Source organism: Capsicum annuum, chromosome 7, assembly GCF_002878395.1.
Source record: "Capsicum annuum cultivar UCD-10X-F1 chromosome 7, UCD10Xv1.1, whole genome shotgun sequence".
NCBI classification, from domain to species: Eukaryota; Viridiplantae; Streptophyta; class Magnoliopsida; order Solanales; family Solanaceae; genus Capsicum; species Capsicum annuum.
The window spans coordinates 222768034-222788851 of record NC_061117.1 but is presented as its reverse complement, the minus strand read 5'-3'; the positions used below and the strand labels follow the sequence as shown (position 1 = coordinate 222788851).

The 20818-nt window shown below is 35.2% G+C and overlaps 3 protein-coding genes across 10 annotated transcripts; 1 reads left to right on the top strand and 2 right to left on the bottom strand.

The window, feature by feature from the left end:
• The first annotated feature begins 7040 nt into the window (after positions 1-7040).
• LOC107856301 (agamous-like MADS-box protein AGL17) lies at positions 7041-8773 on the top strand. The gene is made up of 2 exons (XM_016701284.1): positions 7041-7771; positions 8653-8773. The coding sequence occupies exons 1-2, from the start codon at positions 7041-7043 to the stop codon at positions 8771-8773; spliced, it is 852 nt and encodes a 283-aa protein (XP_016556770.1).
• Positions 8774-8895: 122 nt separating this feature from the next.
• LOC107856392 lies at positions 8896-12066 on the bottom strand. 8 transcript variants are annotated; one of them, XR_007057901.1, is made up of 4 exons: positions 9814-11989; positions 9482-9623; positions 9361-9389; positions 8896-9182 (listed from the first exon to the last, which is right to left on the bottom strand). XR_007057901.1 is itself a non-coding variant. In XM_047415623.1 (2 exons), exon 1 carries the CDS (start codon positions 10481-10483, stop codon positions 9824-9826), a length of 660 nt encoding a protein of 219 aa, XP_047271579.1. In that variant the 5' UTR covers positions 10484-11989; the 3' UTR covers positions 8896-9623; positions 9814-9823. The 8 variants fall into 6 exon arrangements, 2 of the variants coding, with proteins under 2 accessions (XP_047271579.1, XP_047271578.1); XR_007057902.1 differs by having other exon boundaries at positions 8896-9389; positions 9814-12066; XR_007057900.1 differs by having other exon boundaries at positions 9361-9623.
• LOC124885916 (protein MAO HUZI 4, chloroplastic-like) lies at positions 9032-9578 on the bottom strand. The gene is made up of 2 exons (XM_047394178.1): positions 9361-9578; positions 9032-9182 (listed from the first exon to the last, which is right to left on the bottom strand). The coding sequence occupies exons 1-2, from the start codon at positions 9576-9578 to the stop codon at positions 9032-9034; spliced, it is 369 nt and encodes a 122-aa protein (XP_047250134.1).
• Positions 12067-20818: the final 8752 nt, after the last annotated feature.

The following is a 20818-nucleotide window of genomic DNA, read 5'->3' as shown; positions in this document are numbered from 1 at the left end:
ACACTCCGTTTTTGGGAAAAAATGGTCCGTTTCCAACCTTTATTCAGCCATAAACACGAAATTCAGTCCCCAATTCTCCAAAATGCACCCACATTCATCTAAAATTCTCAAGAACACTCCCAAGGGTTTCAAACTAAAAACCCAAATAAATCAAGATTTAACTGTGGATTTTCAAAATTGATTAGAGATTCAGAATCCCCAATCCACAGGCTTCAAGAAGCACCTATTATTTTCCAAAATAGAGGTACGTGGGGTTTTCCTAAATTCTCATGGGCATAGAAAAATCATGTTTTAGAATAGGGTTTTTGAATCTATATATATATATTCATGTATTAAATATTTTAACATCATTGTTTTGGTCTTTTGATTTTCCCCAAAGTGATTTGAGAATATGACTATATGAAACCATGTATTTAAGAATGAATTCTTGTTGAGAGCATGATTTTCGGTGAATTGCCTCTTTAGTGAATTTGTCATATTTCTCATAGCATATGAATTGTTTTGCAATGCATCCCTGAAAAGTACTATATGAAATGATTGAACTCTTGTTATGCTTTAAAGGTGGTTTTAAATCACTAAAGAGGGAATCTAGCATGAATGTTTAATGTTCATAATGCATGTAATTAAAGAGTGCATGGATTTGCTAAAGGCACTAGACCACCATATGTTGATGAAGTTTTTACAAGATTTTGACTTGAGTTTCGAAACACAAAATCTTCTATAGCAGTTGCATGTTTTTGGTGGTCTAAATTATGCTTTAAATGAAAGATTTAGCTTAATATATTATGGCTCAAAAATCATGACTTGCAAGTCGTGGTATGATGATACCAATTCAGACCAATGCCATATCAGACTCAGACTAATAGACATTTTAGACTATCATGATTTTAGACATTCAGAATGTTGCATGTACAGAAAAGGTTAAAAATGGGCATACAGAGATGTTAGGTGGTTCCATGAAGAGGGCTTGAATTCAGGAAATTCATTGCCTAAAATCGTGGTTTGCCGACCCGAGTATATTATTATACGTTGACTTAAGTGTCGTGTGGCATATCAGATTCATGAACTCCAACCCTTGCGGCATACTCAGTTTGGAGGCTTCCCCGCGAGTCAATGGCGGATTCCATATCGCCCGTGGAATATCAGACTTGTAGGGGATACCGCCTAACTCAGAAGTAATACACAGATCAGAGTTTGAGATTTACAAACAGGTTACATGTTTTCAGAAGGTGCCCATGTGTTTTTCAAAAACTATTTTTTGCATAATGTTTGATGAACATTTTCTCTCACGTATTATATATATATATATGCTCAATTACTCTATTTTGGATTGCTTCGCGTGCTAGTACAATTGTGCTGACACCCCCTTCCTCCCAGGTACTGAGGCACAGTCTAGGGGTCCAGATCCTCAGTAGAGTCTACAGACAGGGTTGTCTCAAAGTTTAGTTGGTGAGGCTTCTTTGCTTCGGAAGGCCTAGTAATTTAGGTATTTATTTCTGTATGGCTTTTGGTCTACTAGGGGCCTTGTCCCAGTTATTTAGATAGTATTTTGTAGAGATTTTGCAGACTGTTGCAAATGTTTATTAAATATTGTTGGGCATGTTTTCAGTCCTTTAACTGTTTTAAATTGTTGACCATGTTTCCATATTATTGTGTCTATTCCGTATTAATTTGATCATATGAATTATGTGCATGATTACCAGATAGACAGAGGGCATTTCGGGCCTTCAGGTTTGGGAATGCTCGTCACGACCAGGGCCCCGATTCGAGTCATGAAATATGGTGTTGCCCATACAAAAGTAATAGTCATCCCAATTCTTTTCTTACTCTGATGTTCTCAGACATGTCTCAGTATTGGGATGATTCAAGTATAGAGTTTTAGAGTCTAAATGATATGGTTCTTTCTGATTGAGCCATTTAAGATTTTGAAATTATGCAAGGACTTGTGAAGAGTCTGTTAGAGCCTCAGATTTCATTGATTCTAGTGTGAACTTTAATTCTGATGAAATCGTGCTTTTCAGCCTGCAGTATTAAGTGTACTCAGTCCCTTTCAAAATTTAAGTTGCAGACGTCATGCTTCAGGGGAAATAATGTGTAGCAGAATATTGGAACTGTATTTTCACCCGAGTAGTAGTATAAGGTAAGTGTCGGTGTCATGACCTATTTGTAGTGATGTTAGACCAAGAAGTTGGTGATATGAAGTCACAAAGTTAGAAGTTAGAGTGAGGGTGAATTTTGTATAAATAAACATTTTATTTGAATAACCGATGTTTGAGGATGATTTACCCCTTTATAGTGATAGACCAATGTGGTAGCTAGTGATATGTGTGGATTGTATGATAGTCTATGGGGGGAGTGTTTGACTCAAATTTTTATTCATACAGAGTAAGATATGTATTCTTAGATCACTGATTATTGTTTGTCAAGTTTCTATCTCTTTTAATCTTGTTATCATTGTATTGTTGAAACTGAAAGTCTAGTGAAGCCGTGTGGAGCTCTTTCGATTCACTAGCATAGTTGCCTTGTCATTCATCTCATTTTTTGTTCAAAACACAAAAATTAAAGTCTAGTGGAGCCGTGTGGGGCCTATTTTTATTCACTAGCAACTTGTTGTTCTTGTATTGGTTGGAACTGGGGTTTAGTGGCATAATGGCTAGAAAATTGGTAAGGGTAATTTATTGACTATATGTATAGCTGAATCTTTTTGCATGATATTGAGTTGGTAATGAAGTGATGCGTTCTTGTGTGTTAGTTTAGTAGAAAGTAGAGAAGGAGTTACTTGTTAAGGTGAATTATTGTTTGCTTGAAGTATGAAAAGAGTTGTTGACGGTGTTTGTTGTGCAAGAAGAGTATAGGTTATTGATGAAGGCACTTGGTGGATGAGTGTAGTTAATTTAGGCGTCCCTGAGATTGCAGAGGGAGTTTAATTGAAACTTATAGAGTTATGGACTAAGTTTAGCTATAAGGGGTAGATAGTAATGGTGTGTAGAAGGAGGATGTGTTAATGGATTGTGAATAGGGTAGGCCATATGATTATGGTCGAATGTTGTTGTTATGGAGTTCTAGTGTACTAGTGTTTCTTGATGTTTTATTTTATATTTTTTTTCTTTTTTCCAAGTGATAATTGTGTGTAAGGTTGGATTGTAAACCATGTTTAGCACTACACATTAAGTTTAAATAGTTGATGGCCATGAAGGAAGATGTGATGATTTCTTGGATAATAATACTAGTTATAAAGAAGTGATCTGAGAGGCTTAGACAGCATATACAAGAGCTTAAGTTTATTTGAGCTATAGTGAAGTATGATGTTGTATGTATGATGTAGAAATATGCCCAAAGTGATATGGAGTTGCGGCGTTTTCTAAGGCTATCGCATGTTACGTGTGGCTAGTAGTACCGTTAAGTTGCTAGATGGAGAAAGACTAGTTAGATGGTACATGGTGTAGACACGTGATTTCGTCCTCTTAAAGTTCAATTTTATTCACTTTTACCCATTTTATGTTATCCTACCGTGTACCCTCACCCGTGTGATAATCCCTCCACAAATAACAAAAGTAACAATCCCTTAACTAATTTTGTCTTACTAGCAACCTACCCAAACAAAAATAGACACCTAACCCTTATCCCTCCAATTAAAAAACAACACCTACCTACCCTATCCTAAAAAAACTCTACCCCACCTCACCACTACCCATATACCCCCCTCACATTTTTACACAGGGGACCAATTTTGTTTTATGATCGTCATCTCATCCTCTCCATAAGGAAACCGACCATTATCTTCCATTTTCATTTTTTTTCTAGAGAAAAAAAAATAGAATTCACGCACCACTCTCATAATCCTCTCACCGTCGCACACCACCATAAATATACCCTCAGCGATAAACACTGAACACACACAGATCCACATATCAGTCACGCAAACACACTCACATCTCACCAAAAAATGCACTCTCTCAGTGAAAACGCACAATCACACACACATCCACTAAAATGACATGAGAATAGGGAGACAAGAGAGAGAGATTGGAGAAAATAGAGAGAGAAAAGCTGAGATGAGAACAAAATTGAGGTAAGAGGTATTTTCTCCAGTGGGTTATCGCCGGAGATCCACCGAAATCACTGCCCAAACGTCAATAGCCATGGCCTGTCTACTGTTCCGATGAAACCTGACGGAAAACAGTACCACCAGCTCTATTACAATCTGAAATCACGTTCTAAGCTCGTGCCTCTTATTTTTTGGTCAAATCCCACCGGCTAGCGTCAGTTCCGACCACTAAATCGTCATTCGGGGTTGTGGCCTTCTTCTTTTATTAGTTTAAATTTTGTATACTTATCGGGGTTTCATTTCGTGGCTGAATTGATTCTATTCGAGGGCTAACGGGTTCTAGAGTCAAGATTCGTTGAGTCCGTGAAGCGGTTTCAGTTGAACGATCCGATTTGAAATAAAATTAAGGTCCAAATTCTTCAACTCTATCTCTTCTCATTTTATCTGTGATGATGTCCTTGATTTGTGTGGTTCATGTTTGAGTTTGATGGTTAATTTTTGACAGTGTGTTTGAGCCTCTTTAATTATCGTAGTTTGATCGGTTTATTTAATTGATGTTGATCATGACGTTAGTGATTCGGCTATGTTGGTTTGAGGAATGAGTTTGGTCATGTTTTAATGGGCTGATAAAAGGAAAATTGGGGTGGAATTACAATATTGATAAAATGATGAATTTGGGTTAATGATGGTTTTATTGTTACTTTTTATTCAACTTGGAATAAACATGAATAATGTTGGTGAACTCGATAGTGTCACGATTTTAGGTCGCTAATTGGATATGCAAATGGTAGATTCGGTAGGCAAATTTAGGCATGGTGGATTGATGACATGTTTGAAATATGTGTTGGAATGGTTTTATTTTTTTGTCGCATTTAATTTAATTGTATAATTTGGCCGGGGAATGCCCCGAAGTATCTGTATATATTTATTCACCGGGGAATGCCCCGAGGTATCATGTACCCCGAGGACGTTCGTGGTGAAGGCCCGAGGCATCGGGTAGAGCATTAATTTAGGATTAGCGTAGGTTTACTTTCAATCCCTTTTTATTTCGGGTTGTAATAATTGGACTGGACTTTACATTTCGGATTGTTTTTTTTTTGTTTGATTATTTTGCGTGCTTTTTGTGTGGTTTATACATTTCTTAGTGCCAAAAAATAGTCAATACACTCTACCAAGCGACCGTGGTTGAACCACGGGATCGAGAGGTGCTTAACACCTTCCCCTCGGTCAACAGAATTCTTAGCCGGAATCTCTGTTCGCAAACCAGTTTAAGAGTCAAATGGTTTTGGAAAGGATTTTCTAATGGTGACTTGGCACACCGGGTTATGCCAAGTGGCGACTCTGAGTAAAAAATGTAAATAATCCTTTTCCAAAACAAATTTTCATTTCTTGTCACTTAAATAATAAAATCCTTTTCGAACATTAAATTATAACCATAAATTTTTGGAGTGCGTAAAAAGGGGTATGACAGCTCTGGCGACTCTGCTGGGGACAGTATGAGAATTCGAGCTTATTTTTGAGTCGTATCGGCTTTGTTTGGCATTACGAGTGTATAAGCATTATTTGTGATTATTGTTGATGTTATTTTCACTTTTGTGCGTTTTCGTGCTCTTTGTTTATAGTATTTATCCTATGTGTTACCGCTTTATATCTGTCATCATGAGTCCACCCCCCGGCCTTCTTTCTGTAACAAGTCCGTAGTACACGTGTTGTACACAATCTCTAGTTGAGTCACCCTTATTTTAGGGGGGGAGCCGTCGGTGTTATGGAGTAGGTGGAAAGCAAAGCAGCCACTATCGACCATACGCTCCCCCGAACAGCCTTGTTAGTGAACCACAATGTAGGTCAGCCTTTAGGTCATGCTTATGTGCATCATACGGAGACCTAGCGGGACCCACATGGCCCATTATAGGAGACTCCCCTCTAAAGTATCCTTACGTGCTAACTGTTGCATTTTTTAAGGGTAACGTGGTCATTTGACATACTGATTTTTGAAAAAAAAAATTGTTAGGAGTAAGGTGCGTAGGCAAAAACGAAAAAGAAAAAAATAGAAAAAATGAGTCGAAAAGAATGAAAAAAGAGGAATGTCGTAGTTTATTTTAGAATTCTTTATGGCTTTGGTTCTTCACAATCCAAAAACTCAAAAAAAAAAATTTTACGTTTTGCATTTGTCTTCTCAAAGTACCGTAAATTCAAAAAAAAAAAAATGTTTTGTTTGCCTCTTCTACTTATTTGTCAAAAACAAAAATATCAAAAAAAAATTTCTTCATAATTGGTGGTGTCAGTCTTAGTTAAAGTGTCTAGCTGAAAATCCAAAAGTTTTTTTTCGTTTATTTTTGGTAGTGTCTCTTAAGTTAGGGTCAATGTATTAGTTAATCGTTAATTGTCCAATCTAGATGAACTACGCATACCCGATTCCCTTCCCTTGGGGTGGGATATATAGGCAACCCTCCGTGGGTCCGGTAAATCTTTGTGTTGGTCTTTGTCTTCTTATTAGCCTAGGTCTCTCACCCCGTAATCTAGAATTGTTTGCCTAGTAGACTGATTTTGCTCAGTACTTCTGTTCGGCAAATTGGAGTCATGAATGTGGTCTGTCCCATAGACATATGTTTGCGTCAAAAATCCCAAGGGTTGGGAATCTTCTACTCCTGTCGAATTTTTGAGATAACATCTTGTGTGTTATTATAGGATGGATTTGTCCACAAAGTCTAGAGTTCTGATGGTTGTCAAGGTGCCCAAAAAGTTAACCAAATGGTGGGAAATGTTTAACTATGTTGATCAGCAGAAACCGGTTAAAATATTGGGTGATTTTACGGAACTTCCGACTGGGAGAACAGTATTATTCTAAGTTAGGGTACTATTTGGAATCTATAAATAGGGGATTCCTAAAGCATTGTACACTCTCTCCTTCTTGGAGAATTAAATGTGGTAGGTTTGGGCAAAATCCTCGATTTGGAGAATTAGACGTGGTGGGTTGGGCAAAATCCTCGATATGGGAAGAGCGAAAATCAACATGGAATTTATTCAAGATCATAAGAATAGGAAGTCAACTTTGGTGAAGCGAAAGGCTAGCTTAGTCAAGAAAATCTCAGAGCTCGTGATACTTTGTGGCATCAAAGTATGCATGATCATATACGGAGGAATTACTGATCAAGATACTTCTCAACGAGTTCAAATATGGCCCAATGATCCAAAAGAAGTTGACGAGCTGATAAATCTCTACAAGAACCAACCACTCACATGCCGGAGCAAAAGGGCTACGACTTTTTCCAACTTCTTCGAAAACCAAAGGAAAAATCCTGAGATCAAAGTAGAAAAGTACCCTACTTGGGATTCAAGATTCGACTATTTATCTGAAAAAGAATTGCAAAATCTTGCTCGTGTTCTTGAGAAAAGGATAGAGGATGCAAAAGGAAAAGCCGAATTCTTGAAGAGCACGACTACTAGAAACTCCTCGTTACTTTCTCATCAAGAAATAAGGGACTACACCGAGCTCATGAACAACAACTACAACAACTTGATGAACCAAGCTACTTCTTTGTGGCCTTCTATCAACTACAACTTCTTTCAAGCAAATATTCAAAGTGGTGTGGGCACGGGGATGGATATTCAACCTCTTACCATTGATGATTATCAGTTTGAGGATGCAGATTATTCTATGAAGATTGAGGCAGAAAATTGGTTGGCGAATAATGGGATTGGTTCAAGTTCAACAATAATGGCGTACCCTATAATATACAATGCATGACATGCCTTTTGAATTCCAGTAGATCATTATACCAAAAACTCATTTTTGTGTTTAATGTAGCAACTCTTTGCGTTTAATGTAGCAGTTACTCTTTTTATAAAAAAAAATAAATTGCTTGTTTGATTATAATTATGCTATTTGCATGCGTTTTAACTTGGCATCAACTGATATTTATATCCTCCAATTTTGGATGTGCTCATTTAGGCACTTAAACTTGTCTAAAATTGAACAAGTAAACATACGTAGGACATCACATAGGACGCGTGTGTTTACTTGTTGAACTTTGTACAAGTTTAAGTGTCTACTTGTGAAGACACAAAGTTGGAGGACATAAATGCAAGTTGAAGTCAAGTTAAAGAGCGTATTTATATTAGAAAGAAACAAATAAAACAATTAAACTTGACATAAATGCAAGTTGAAGTCAAGTTAAAGAGCGTATTTATATTATAAAGAAACAAATAAAATAATAAACTTAGTAAGTGTTCAACGGGTTGGGTTTTGACCCCCATTTTGACCCATTTCAACCCAACTCATTTCACCCTCTATCTACAGTCCTCCCAGTTGCTTTACAACTGTTATGGTTGTCGAATGGGCCTCCTCTCCACCTAGGCCAAAGATAGGGCGTCAGGCGAGCCTGGTGGGATTTTTCACAGAATCATAGGCCAATTATCTAATGGTTTCTTCTATATTCCAAAACCACATATCAAGATCACCGTTAAGTGGAAAATAATTTCATGAGCGATTCTTGAAATAATGCATTTTAATCTCTAGTAATGACTACTACGACTCAATTTCAAACAAGTTGCAGTCGTCTATATGAATTCTAACGACCATGTTTCTCCATTGAAATTCACAGGCTATGCCAAATGATCCTGCAGAATAGCTCCATACATGACAAATTCACAGGCAAATCTTTGAATATGTATCAGGTAAACCTGTTTATGTGCAATAACTTGCAAATCACACCAGAGATGTAAATTGCACGAAGTAAGTTGGATGCGATGAGCTCTACTTAGAAAGCTTTAGCAGGGGAACGTAATCCTTGTTTGTAAATGCATTCATGTAATGACACAGACATCGGAGTTAATTACTATAAATATAAAAAAAAATTTGCATGAATGCGATTTTGCATCAGATATGTAGACTGTAACAGCAATTCCATAACCTGAAGGTTAATTACTATACACACACTGGCTGATCGTTTACGGATAACATAAAAAGGCCTAAACCATCGGTTAATGAGTCCTACACTCTCTTTTTTCTGGGCTACTAGTTAGAGCTTTGGCGATGGAGTGAGTAAGAATCCCAACAGGGCAAAACAGCAAGCACAGAGACACAGAATGGCGGGTCTCGATATCATTCTCCAATACGTCATGATAAACCTGCCTGTTTCAAGTGAAATACTCAAGTTAGATGTGTAACAATGGTATCCTCCTCACTCCTCAATGTTGTCCAAACAAAAAAGCAAAGAAAAATAGCCCAACAAAGATAGACGTCTAGAGATTGACATTGCAGCAAAAAGATCCATGGCCAACAGATGAATTCATGCAGAAGCTAACATCACCTCGTTGGGAACATCTTAGCTATACCAGGCTGCAGAATGGAAGAAATTGTTAAGATCCCGACCATGCAATTTGTACAAATTATCATGTTGCTATGCACAGACCTATGAAGCCAGTATTTACCAGCAAACATGAGCCGAATTGTATCTGGTATCCAAGAGAGGTATATTAGATATGCGTACAAAAGTCCAAGCACAATGTAGGGTATGTTGCTTTTCATCGGTTTTCTGGTCTGAATTTGAAATTATGTTCGGTTACAACTTCTCTGTGAAATAAAGTAATGACTTTCATCTTTTGCCAAAATCAGCATGTTATAATTAACTAACAAACCAAAGCACTGAATGGAAATCATATACTTAAGATACGGACTGAAGACTAAAATAGGTAAACCAAGCAACAACTCTAGAGCAAGTAAACTACACAAAAGGAAGATTAACAGGCGATAGAAATCTTACTATGTTTAGTCTAGCATCTCCTGCGTGAAGCAGCTAGTCTCTCAAGCCTGCTAAGACGAAGTTCTATATCCATTATAAGATCATCACATCTGGTTCTTCCGTCTCCTTTCTGCTCGACGATAACAAGATTGTGGGTTGTGTTACTGTTACTCTCATTTCTATCATTTTCACAGTCAGTATGCTTTTCTGTTGAACTAGGAGGCACCATTTCCTTAACTACATATGGCCCATCTCCATCTTCATCTGACTTTCCATTTGAACCCTCAATGTTTTCGCTTATTGGATTTGATTCCGTTAGAGTCTCCCATTTTCTGGCAGTTGCAACATTAGAGGTCGAAGAAGCTTGGCTTTGGTTGCTAGGTATAGTAATTTCTTTCTTCATGAGCTTCCTCCTGCATAAAGATTCCGAAATCGGTATATTGTCATCATCTGATGATGATTCTACAACTCTCGTTTCACAATCTGGTCTCTTACCATCTTCTCTAACCTTATCACCATTCTGCAAAAATTCACAGGATACAAAGGCGTTCATCTTATCATGAGTTCTAGACAGCTTTCCCTTTACTACATGGTGAACTGCATCCTCAGGTGCAACATTTTGGTCCTTCCACCACTCCAAGTATCGTCTGCTGACATCTGGCTCAATGAACCTAGAAGGTATATAGAGCATTGGTCCAAGCAATTTTTGGGGTATGATCACTAGCAAGATTCACACAACCGGGCACATCTTGATCAAATCCGAATTGCATTGACACTCTATGTGGATTGTACTGTTCAACACAATCCATTCCAACTAGTTCAGAAGCTCGAACAAGTCGAGCCAAAATCAAGATTTCACTTCCCATGTTTTGTCCAACCACCACATATTCATCTCTGTCCTTGTAAAATTTGTTGATGTCCCAATTCTTCACAATATCAACAGCATAAGGACGCCACAGAAAATGTTCTGCTGCAGAATCTATTTTGCTCCTAGGATCCACACAATTTAGCTTTTTCACCTTATGCCATCTAGCTACCCTTGGCTCCCCGGAGTCGATGACAGTACTAGGCTTAGGCTGCAAACTGGTAAATCTCTCCCAAGCCCATAGCTGAACAAAATGAAGCGGAGCGCGAAGGATAAGATCCGAACATCTTCTACACATCTAGAATAACTACTTTTTTCAGCGTTCTTAGACGAATCTACAATCAACTGTTTAAGCAAGTTGAGATCCCTATAAATGCTAGCAAGAACAGTAGGGGCAAGTTCTATTGGAACTCCTTGAGACAGACAAATTGCAATAGAGAAAAGAGCTCTTTCAACACACTGATAACTTCTAGAAGGAAGCACATACCTTGACAACCAAAGGGTCAAAAACGCAACATGCTCCAAATTGTCACCTCCTCCTGCAAAATGTTCCATCCAGGGATGGTAAGCTACATTCTTATCACGCGCCTGAACAACTTTGTAAGCATCACAAAGATTTTTTTCAACTTCAACAGAATCATTGGTCTTGACAGGTTCCGACACACATTGTCCCAAAACAGAAAAACCACCCAAAACTACTATATCCTCCAAAGAAACAGTCCCTTCTCCCCATGGAAAAATGAATGTAGTAGTCTCAATACACCATCTCTCAGCTAAAGCAAAAATCAAATCATTGTGCCTATAAATCTTGAATGTTGAAGCTATAATAGCTTCAAAGACTCCAGCTTTCTTCCATAACTCTTGGTGTAAAGGCTTTAACTCCCTTACCCAATTAGACCATTCCTTCATGTATGAAGAACCACCCCTAAACTTTACCTTTAGTGAAGAAGAAGAAGAAGAAATTTTGGATCTTGAAGGGAGAAAAGGGAGTTTTTTAGTAGAGGGTATTGTTGGTTTAAGAAAATGGGCAATTCTAAAAATGGGTTTTACTTCATCATCAACAAGTGAAACCATTAGCTCCTCTCTTGCTTCCGTGATGTTTGAATCATCTAAACAATCAACCATTCTTGGCAAGTATCAAGTTCTTGGAAAAAAAAAAAACTTCTTTCTGTTTTCAAGAATGTAGTAAAACAAAACAACCCAAATAAGAAAAGATAGCTGTATTGAATCACTGTCCCAAAAAAAAAAACAAATCTTTTTGGTCTGAAAATGAATTGAGTCAAAGTTTCTAGTTCCTTTAAGATTGTATTATTTTTTTCAGTACTATGGAAAACAAGCAAATATGATCAGTTGTAAGCAAAGAATCATGTTGATTTATCTGTTACTTTTTAGCTGGACATTGCCAAAAGTGGAAAAACAAACAAGCAAAGGGACACAGTAAGTCACATGTTCATTTATAACAGAAAAGTGTTATTCCCTTTATCTCAATTTATACGATATTATTTGATTAGACGTGGAGTTTAAGAAATAAGAGAAAACGTCATTTTCATACTATAGTTTGGTTGACTTTTCTTGCTAAATGGAATCTAATAAGGGATAAAATAAGGATCGTAACATTAAATAGTTGTCGCATAAGGAAAGGTGCCATTTTTTCTAGTACGGATGTAACAGCCCGCATTTCGGGATAGAATAAAAACCGTCGTTTCTATGCATAGACGATCCAAAAGCCATAAATCCTATGCAAATTTGGCATGTTAATCAATTATGTAGTGTGTGAACCTATTTAAGTATGAATTGAGATCATAAAGGTCCCTTACTCAAGGACGAGTTGAAAGCTTTCCTATCATTCGAGTTTGAGTCAGCGTCGAAACTTGGGTCAATTTCAATCGACCATAACTCTATATAATAAATTATAGGCCCTACTATATATCAAATGAAAGCTATTCTAATTAACTTTCCAATGATACCAATTTCGCCTAAATTCAATGCCCAAGCAAAAAGTTTTCGCCATTTTAGTGACTGAGACAGTAGCATCATGCGATAAGTGTGCGATGCACGCCCTATCCCACGCACCAAAATTTCAGGTTCTGTTTCCGCATTTTTAAAGGAAAAATGGATATCTTCCGTCCCTTATCCAGCTATAACACGGGATTAAACGACCAAAACACCAAAATATGATTCTTTTCTATCAAATTCATCAAGAACTCACCCTAGTGTTTCAAACTAAAAACCCAAATATGTCAAGATTTAACCGTGGGTTTTTCTTAATTATTCAAGATTCGGAATCCTCATTGGGAGGACTACAAGAGGCACCCATCAATCGTACGTATAGCATCCCAAAAGCTATAGATCATTCAAAAGCTTCTAATTTAAGGTACGCGGGATTTTCCTAAAATCTCCGCTTCTAATTTAAGGTATGCGGGGTTTTCCTAAAATCTCATGGGTATGGAAATCTTGATTTTAAGAAAGGATTTTTCAGATTTATGAATATATTCATGCTTTAGAAGAATTGATAATATTGTTTTGGCCTTTAGGCTTTCCCCCAAATTGATTTGAAATTATATATATATTGTAAGCATGTGTTTTAAGGTTGATGATTGAATTGAGAGCATGATTCATGAAAAATTCCTCTCTTGTGATGATTTTCATTTACTTATGATATACTATGAAATCATTTGAATGCATCTTGAAAAGCATGTTATGAAATGTCTTGAATAATGTTGATGAATGTTGAATATAATTATATAATGAGAAGGGTTGCATGGTTTGTTAAAGATTACATGACCACCACTTGTTTATTGAAAGGATGGAAATTTTGCATAGTTTTGACTTATGTTTTCGGAACATGAATTCCTTTTGTTAAATTGCATGCTTAGGTGGTATGAACTATGTTTTAATGAAAGAATCATGCATGATGCATTATGGATCAGAAATAGGACTTGCAAGTCTTGGTGTGACGACATCAATCCAGATAATGTCATGGTAATTCAGAACAGAATAGAATGCATGTTTGAAGTCAGATTTTTCAGATGTTGAAACTAGAATGATGCATGATTCAGAATAGGATAAAATTGGGCATAAAGAGAGCTTAGATGGTTCTCCGAAGAAGGCATGAGTTTCAGACAACTCATTGCCCAAAATCGTGATTTGTCGATCCGGGTATATTATTATACGCTGGCCTAGTGCCCTGTGGCGTCCAACCCTTGTGGTACACTTGGGTTGGGGACTTCCCCGCCGAGTCAATGACGGATTTCATATAGCCCATGAAATATCAGACTTGTAGGGGAATGCCACCTAACTTAGAAGTAATACAAAGAATAGAAACTGCTTTTGACAGAAAGGTTTTTTATGTTTTTTCAAGAATGTCCATGTGTTTTGAAAATTATATCTTTCATGATGTTTATGACTAGATCTCAACTATTTTATTTATATAAACGCTTTATTTTGGATTGCTCTGAGTACCAATACATCTATATTGACCCTCCTCTCTCCAAGTTCTGAGGTACAGTCTAGGGGTCCTGATAAGCAGTAGATTTCATCAGACAGGAGTGAAGAGTACCAGTTGGTAAGCCTTATATATTTCAGAAGGCCTAGTTTCTTTCAGATGGTTATTATTTATTATAGTTTTGGTCTACTGGGGGGCCTTGTCCCAGTTTTCATACAATTGTTATTTGATCATGTAGTAGAGATTTCGTAGACGGTTTTCAAACGGTGTTTAGTTGATATTGAATTTTATTCCTCATTGTTAAACTAAATTTAGATTATAACCATGTTTCCGTAGCAGATTTTATTTCCGCATTTCTTATTTATATATGAATGGTGTATATGATTACAAGTTAGAAGGGCTCTCGGACCTTCATAGTTCGGGATGTCCGTCACAGTCAGGGCCATGATTCGGGTCGTGACAAAGGACTAAAAAGAAAAAGGTATCACATAAATTATCGGGACGAAAGGAAAGGAGTAAAGTTATTAAAACTTGAAGTTCTCTTGACTTTGACTCTTGTTTTTTACTTTTGTAATAAAATGGTTGCAATATGGTAAGTTGACTTAAGGTTCTTATTTTATAAAAGTTCTTAGTTGAAATGGAATCAGTATTTTATTAGTAACAAAGTTTATTCTTAGGTTCACCTGTTTTTAGGGCACATCAGCTGGTTCGATTTGATTTTATGTATTACCAATTCAACTTATTGATTTTTAGTCCTTAATGATTGATTTTTTGCTTTAACTTTAAGTCATTCACTAGTGAAATAATGATACAAAATCAGAATAAAAGACAATCCTCTATTTTTCAATTGCTTAGAAAGCTTTTATCTGTGTGATGCGTCAATAAAGTATTTGCATGAAAATGGATGGGTCAAAGTTTCTGATTTTTATTAGGCTTGTACTATTTTTTGCAGTAGTAAGGAAAACAAGCAAATAGGGTCAGTATCAAAATTCTATTTGTAAATATTGGTGCATTTTGTTACTTTTATTTTATCTGGACATTGCCAAAAGGGACATAGTAAGCCACATTTTCAGTTATATAACAGAAAAGTGTTTTAAGTTTTTAAAAATTGAATTTGACTTTTGGCTCATATCTTGACTTGATTAAAGGTTCTTGTTTTATACTCCTTCCGTTCCAATTTATATGGCACCTTTTAGATTTTGAGAACAAACTGTTAGAGTTGTGACCAGAATTTTATTGGTTCGGCCTGAAAGTTTTGCGATGCGACCCATGTTTGTGAATTTCAATGGAATCTGTGGTGGTAGAGTAGGGATCGGGCCGATAGGTCCGATTCCGAAGCATACCACTAATTCAGATGAGGTGCGGGGGCTTATGAACCTTTATGTTTTTGGGCCTAGGACCTATTTGTACGCATGTACTATATAAGTGCGATTTAGTGGGTTATTTTCATTATTCAGAAAATTCAGTCTTCTCCACATTGTACTCTCTCTCCATTATAGTGAAACCTCCTTTACCTTTGCCTGTGGTTTTTCCCGCAAGGGTTTTCACGTAAATCTGTGTTCTTATTTCCGTTTACTTGTGGTTTACTTATTCTGTCCGAATCATAACACAAACAATTAAGTTTATCTTTGATCATTATTTTCTCATATATATTTTAGATAATTTGAAATGTCAATTATTATGTCTTAATAGTACTTATTATGTTGTTTTCAAATATATAAATTTTATTTCAAAAAAATTAAAAATTCTATGTCCCAGTTCACGATTAAACTTAAACTATTTGACTCTCGAAAAATGAAAAGTGTCACATAGAATGAGACGGGAGGGTAAAAAAAATAATCTTCACTATCAAAAATTATTTTGTTGGAAAAGAATTATATAGCTACATCAATTGCCTCTTTTTTTTTGAACATGCCAAAATGAACTAACCTCTCTACTTCTTCCCTGAACCGTGGGTCTATCGGAAACAACCTCTCAACTTCTTTGGAAGTAGTGGTATTGACTGCGTACATTTTACCCTCTCCAAATCCACTATATGAGAATATAGTGGGTTTGTTGTTGTTGGTTCCCTTCTCCCTTATCATCTCAAGAATTAAAGGCACAAAAAATTAATAATCTATGTTTTGGTAGTCTTCGTTTTTCGTTTATAGCTATAGTTTTACTAAATGCAACAATAATTTATATTTGTGAGCAACTGAAATATATCCACTTGCATAATAATAGTGAAACACATTATATTCGTGCACACAATAAGTGTATCTATAGAAATATAATATCTTTGTAGCGAAATATATTGTATTTTCACGAATTGATAATAATGAAATGCATTATATTCATGTACATACACTATCTCTAGTTAATTATATCCATGTGAATAATATGTATATTCCCTATATATTAGTTATAAAAAGCTCAAACTATCACCATATTATATAATGTTTGAATTACTGCTATTTCAAATAGACTATACCCTTAATTTATTTTGTCACGTAATTTTTCCTTAATTGTATTAGCTAGTGTTGGAGTTGTTTAGCATTTAATATTAACTAAGAATTGAGTCAATTTCTTATATTGTGACTCAATTTAGCAAAATGTTTCACTAAAGTCATTTATCTTTTTTTTATTCCAATAATATCATTCAAGTTTGTGCATTTTCCTTACAAACTAATAATTATTAAAAGTAACTCAAAAACTGACCAAAATAGCCCATCAAGTTTGAAATTTGAATTTAAATAGTCCTTATTTTTTACATGAAATATTAATAGACCGAAAATTATTTTTACTTTTATACTTCTTAAATTAGTTTTTAATATATTTTATCAATAAGTGCATAATATAATTTAAAAACTCCGGTATTCTGGAGGATAGCCCAACCAGAATTCAACCTTAAGGAATGTCCTACTATGGAGGAAACTAACTTGGATTATCACATGAAAAACTCTGGTATATCCTGTGTGATTGAGGGTTCTGTCAATGGATTGATTTCATCGATGGAATGACGTAGTTTAAGAGAGAACAGAACCAACAGATACTTAAAATCAATTGTGTGAAAGCTTAGAAATAAAGAGTAACACTACTCCCCTAATTAATAAGTAGCAGAAAAGTGAGTGAAATCAAGAGAAGGTCATCATTTTGTTCAAAAAAGGAAATTGATATTATGTGTGTGTATATATAATTCGGTGCGTAACCAAAATCCTAGGGTCAGAAGATTAATTTGTAATTTCACTTTCTCCTCGAAGTGATTAACTATTGAAATGACAAACAACACTTACATTAAGTTATATACATTATTAGTATAAAAAGTCTTTTTTTTTTACTATCAGATCATTTAAAGAATATTTATAAATTTTAAGTTTTTCTTATTTAACAACCGGCTTTTAACAAGATATATCAATGAATAATTTAATTAATCGTGTAAAGAATTTGTACATATTTATTTATTGTAGGATTTAGCCTATGTAGGTGATTTTTGTAATGAAAGTGTAATAGTGACCTATTAATTTATATTGAATGTTTGCTTTATTTCTAAGGTATTTAAAAATAACTGACATTTAAAATCTAGCAGTGTAAAAAGAATAGACTTTCGGTACATAAAATTATTAACTCATTCTGAAAAAGATAATAACATATAATTTTCTTTCCAAATTTGAATTATTTTTTTTTTTGGGTGGATTTTGAAGTGAGATAGTATATAAATTACTTTCTTTTCAACCAACTCCAATACTTTCTTTATTTTTTGCTTTCTTTCTTTATAAGTTGCAAGGAATTGAATATATTAGGAATCATTAAAAGAATAGGATGCAAACTGCAAACAAAAATAGACATTTAGGGGTAAAATAACAAAGAACTGATTTTAGTACTATCCTCACTTACTTCAAGTAAATAAAAGTTCTTTCTTGCTTTCTTATTTTCTTGTATTAACCTTATACATGATTGATCTATATATTATGACTGATATGTTTTATCTCGCCCTTAAAAATTTAGATTATTTTTATTTCCTTGTTACTTAATTCGTCCAGTCAACCTTTAATTAAGAGTATTATGTTTAAAGTTATTTTCTATATATATATATATATATATATTTGAGATTTTTTCTGTACTTTATTAACTTAATGAGTTGATATTTTAATTGATTTATTTTGTACCATATTAATTTATACACTCGAGATTCTTGTCCATAATAATTAACTTAAAGTACATATATTTAAATTGATATTAACTTTCTACTAAATTAATTTATACGATCAAGATAATCTTTTGTACTTTATTAACTTAAATGGTTGAGATTATTGCGTAATCTCAACCAGGGGCAGAGCTATGTGGACTTCAGGGGTTCATTCGAACCCCATTCGTTGAACTCCCTCTTTCCCACAGTTTCTTCATATTTATCATTCTTACAGTTTAGATTTTCCCCAGAGTTTTTTATGGTTTTTTTTTTAATTTTATTTTACCCTGTTCATCTCTTCCTCTTAATCTATGTTCTTAACATCTTACTTCTTTAACCACACCCCGAAAAACTTAAGTCTGGCAGCTAACACTCGTCCTTTGTCTATTTTGTAGACCTGTTGGACTATCAAGGCCAGAATTCCTAGGAATTTACAGGTTAATCCATCGTTATTATTAAGAAATTAAGAGGCTAACCATATACTAAGGGTAAGAATTTTACTGAGAATTTAATTTACATGATGTACCAAAATATGTTAAATAACTTTAAACATGGATATAAGAACATAAGTATAAATATTTTTTGTGGGGAAAATATGTAAATAAGAACTTACATGAAGTAACTAGGAGAGAGGTTTCCCTTTCGAGAACCCCCTTAAGATCGAATAGAAAACTTGGAGCTTTTATTTAAAATACACTGATACAAAGTTTAAACAAGAAGGACTGGCTTGGATAGGTTATTTGGGAGGAAGGGTTTACACATTTCAAGTAGGTTTTGATTTTGGTGGATTTCACTCTGCCTTCCTTCTACAAAATGTACGCCTTTTATAGGCAAAAACTAGATAAAGTAGTGGTTCTAAAGATTACTACGTGGCCTAAACACATGTGCCCGACACTTAAAGATAAGAGATAAAAAGAATCTTAATAATGCAGGTCGGGTACTCATTGGGCCCCATCGTCACATGCATTATTAATTTTTCTTCCAGACTTATTTTGATGCGTGCTTCAATAGTTTTTCTTTCTTTTGGAAAGTAGTGATAAAGGAAGCACTCTGACACTGATTATTAAAAGACATAAAGTGGGCATCCCCACCTGACTACACTATAATACAAATTGTCTATTGTCGTTACTATGTATCCAAGTTGTGCAGCGCAATTGAGTCGAAGCTCATTCCTGAGTCATCGTCTTCATATGGATCCTGAGCATCCTGGAAGTGTGCAATACTATCATCTTCGTTTGATCTTGGAGAATTATTGTCTGTATTATTTATCTCTGGAACAGTTCTGTCTAAAGCAGTTTGTTGTCCATCTGGCTGTTGATTTATATGTTTATCTTGCATTTGGTTGCTAAAAAATTTGTCTAAAGTCTGTTTGATTATAGTCTCTATTGTTTCATTTTTCTTTTAGATATTAAAGTCTTTTTTAAAATCTTATTACCTGATCTTGTTAGCTTATGTTTTGATGAAGAACATCCTTCATCTTCACTTTTTGGCAAAGTGACAGCCATCAACGTGTTTGATTTGTCTTTACCGGTCACTGCTTGAACCGGACTAGCTGTACCAACATCCAGTACAGTGGATTTCTTAGTATTTAGTGGGAAATGTACACCCTTCTCATCCATTTTTTGAGGAGATGGAGAACTCTGAGTCGGAGTCTGTATTTGTGCATCTGTCTTGCTTACATTTGTCTGCTGGTTGAGTATCGCTTCTAATAGTTGTATCTGCTTTATTAATCTAGTGTTTTCCATGAGGATTGATTCTTTCTGAGCATTTAGCTTCTTGAAATTCTCCGTCATTGAAAAACAATGGTTGCAGCAAATAATCTTTCCAGTCTCTTTTTGCAGATTATACTGAGGTATTTGATCTGGGTTCTGTCTGAGTGATGGAGATATATAATATTTTGGTCCGTCCTAAATATCCTCTAGCATGATTGGTGGCTTCGGTAAAATCATTAAAACCTTTAAAAAGAGGGGCTTTAAAACCTTGTATCGAATCTAACACTTCTAACCATGTTTGGAAAATTCTGTTAGTTTTTCCATGAATGACTACATAATATTTAAACCTAGGTCTACTTTTTTCGGCCATGTAATGGCATAAAGAGTTCATGGATGCCATAAAATGATTATGATTTTGTCTATTATAAGATATCCAAAGATTATCTACCAAACACCTTTGGGGTCTATCTAAAATGTAGTCTGGTCTTACTCTAAATGATATGTTGCTCTCAGGGTAAGCAATTAAGTTAAATGGTCCGAAATGAATTCTTTCCATTGTCTCTAAAGATTCTAGTGGTCTAAAATTTAAATTACCTAACATTGTCTGTTGATATGAATCTGAAGACGAAGCTACACCCTTGCCTTTATCTGCAGAAGGTTGTCCTGTTGGTCTCATGCTGAAAACAAATGAGTGAGATTAAACTTATTTATTTATTCCCAGTTATAATCTACTTAACTGGTCTGCTAATTCGTTTTCTTTACCTTTTATATGTTCAAATACTATATTCTTATAAACAGATATGGTGTCTGTAAAATTTAGCCATCTTCTTCTACTACTA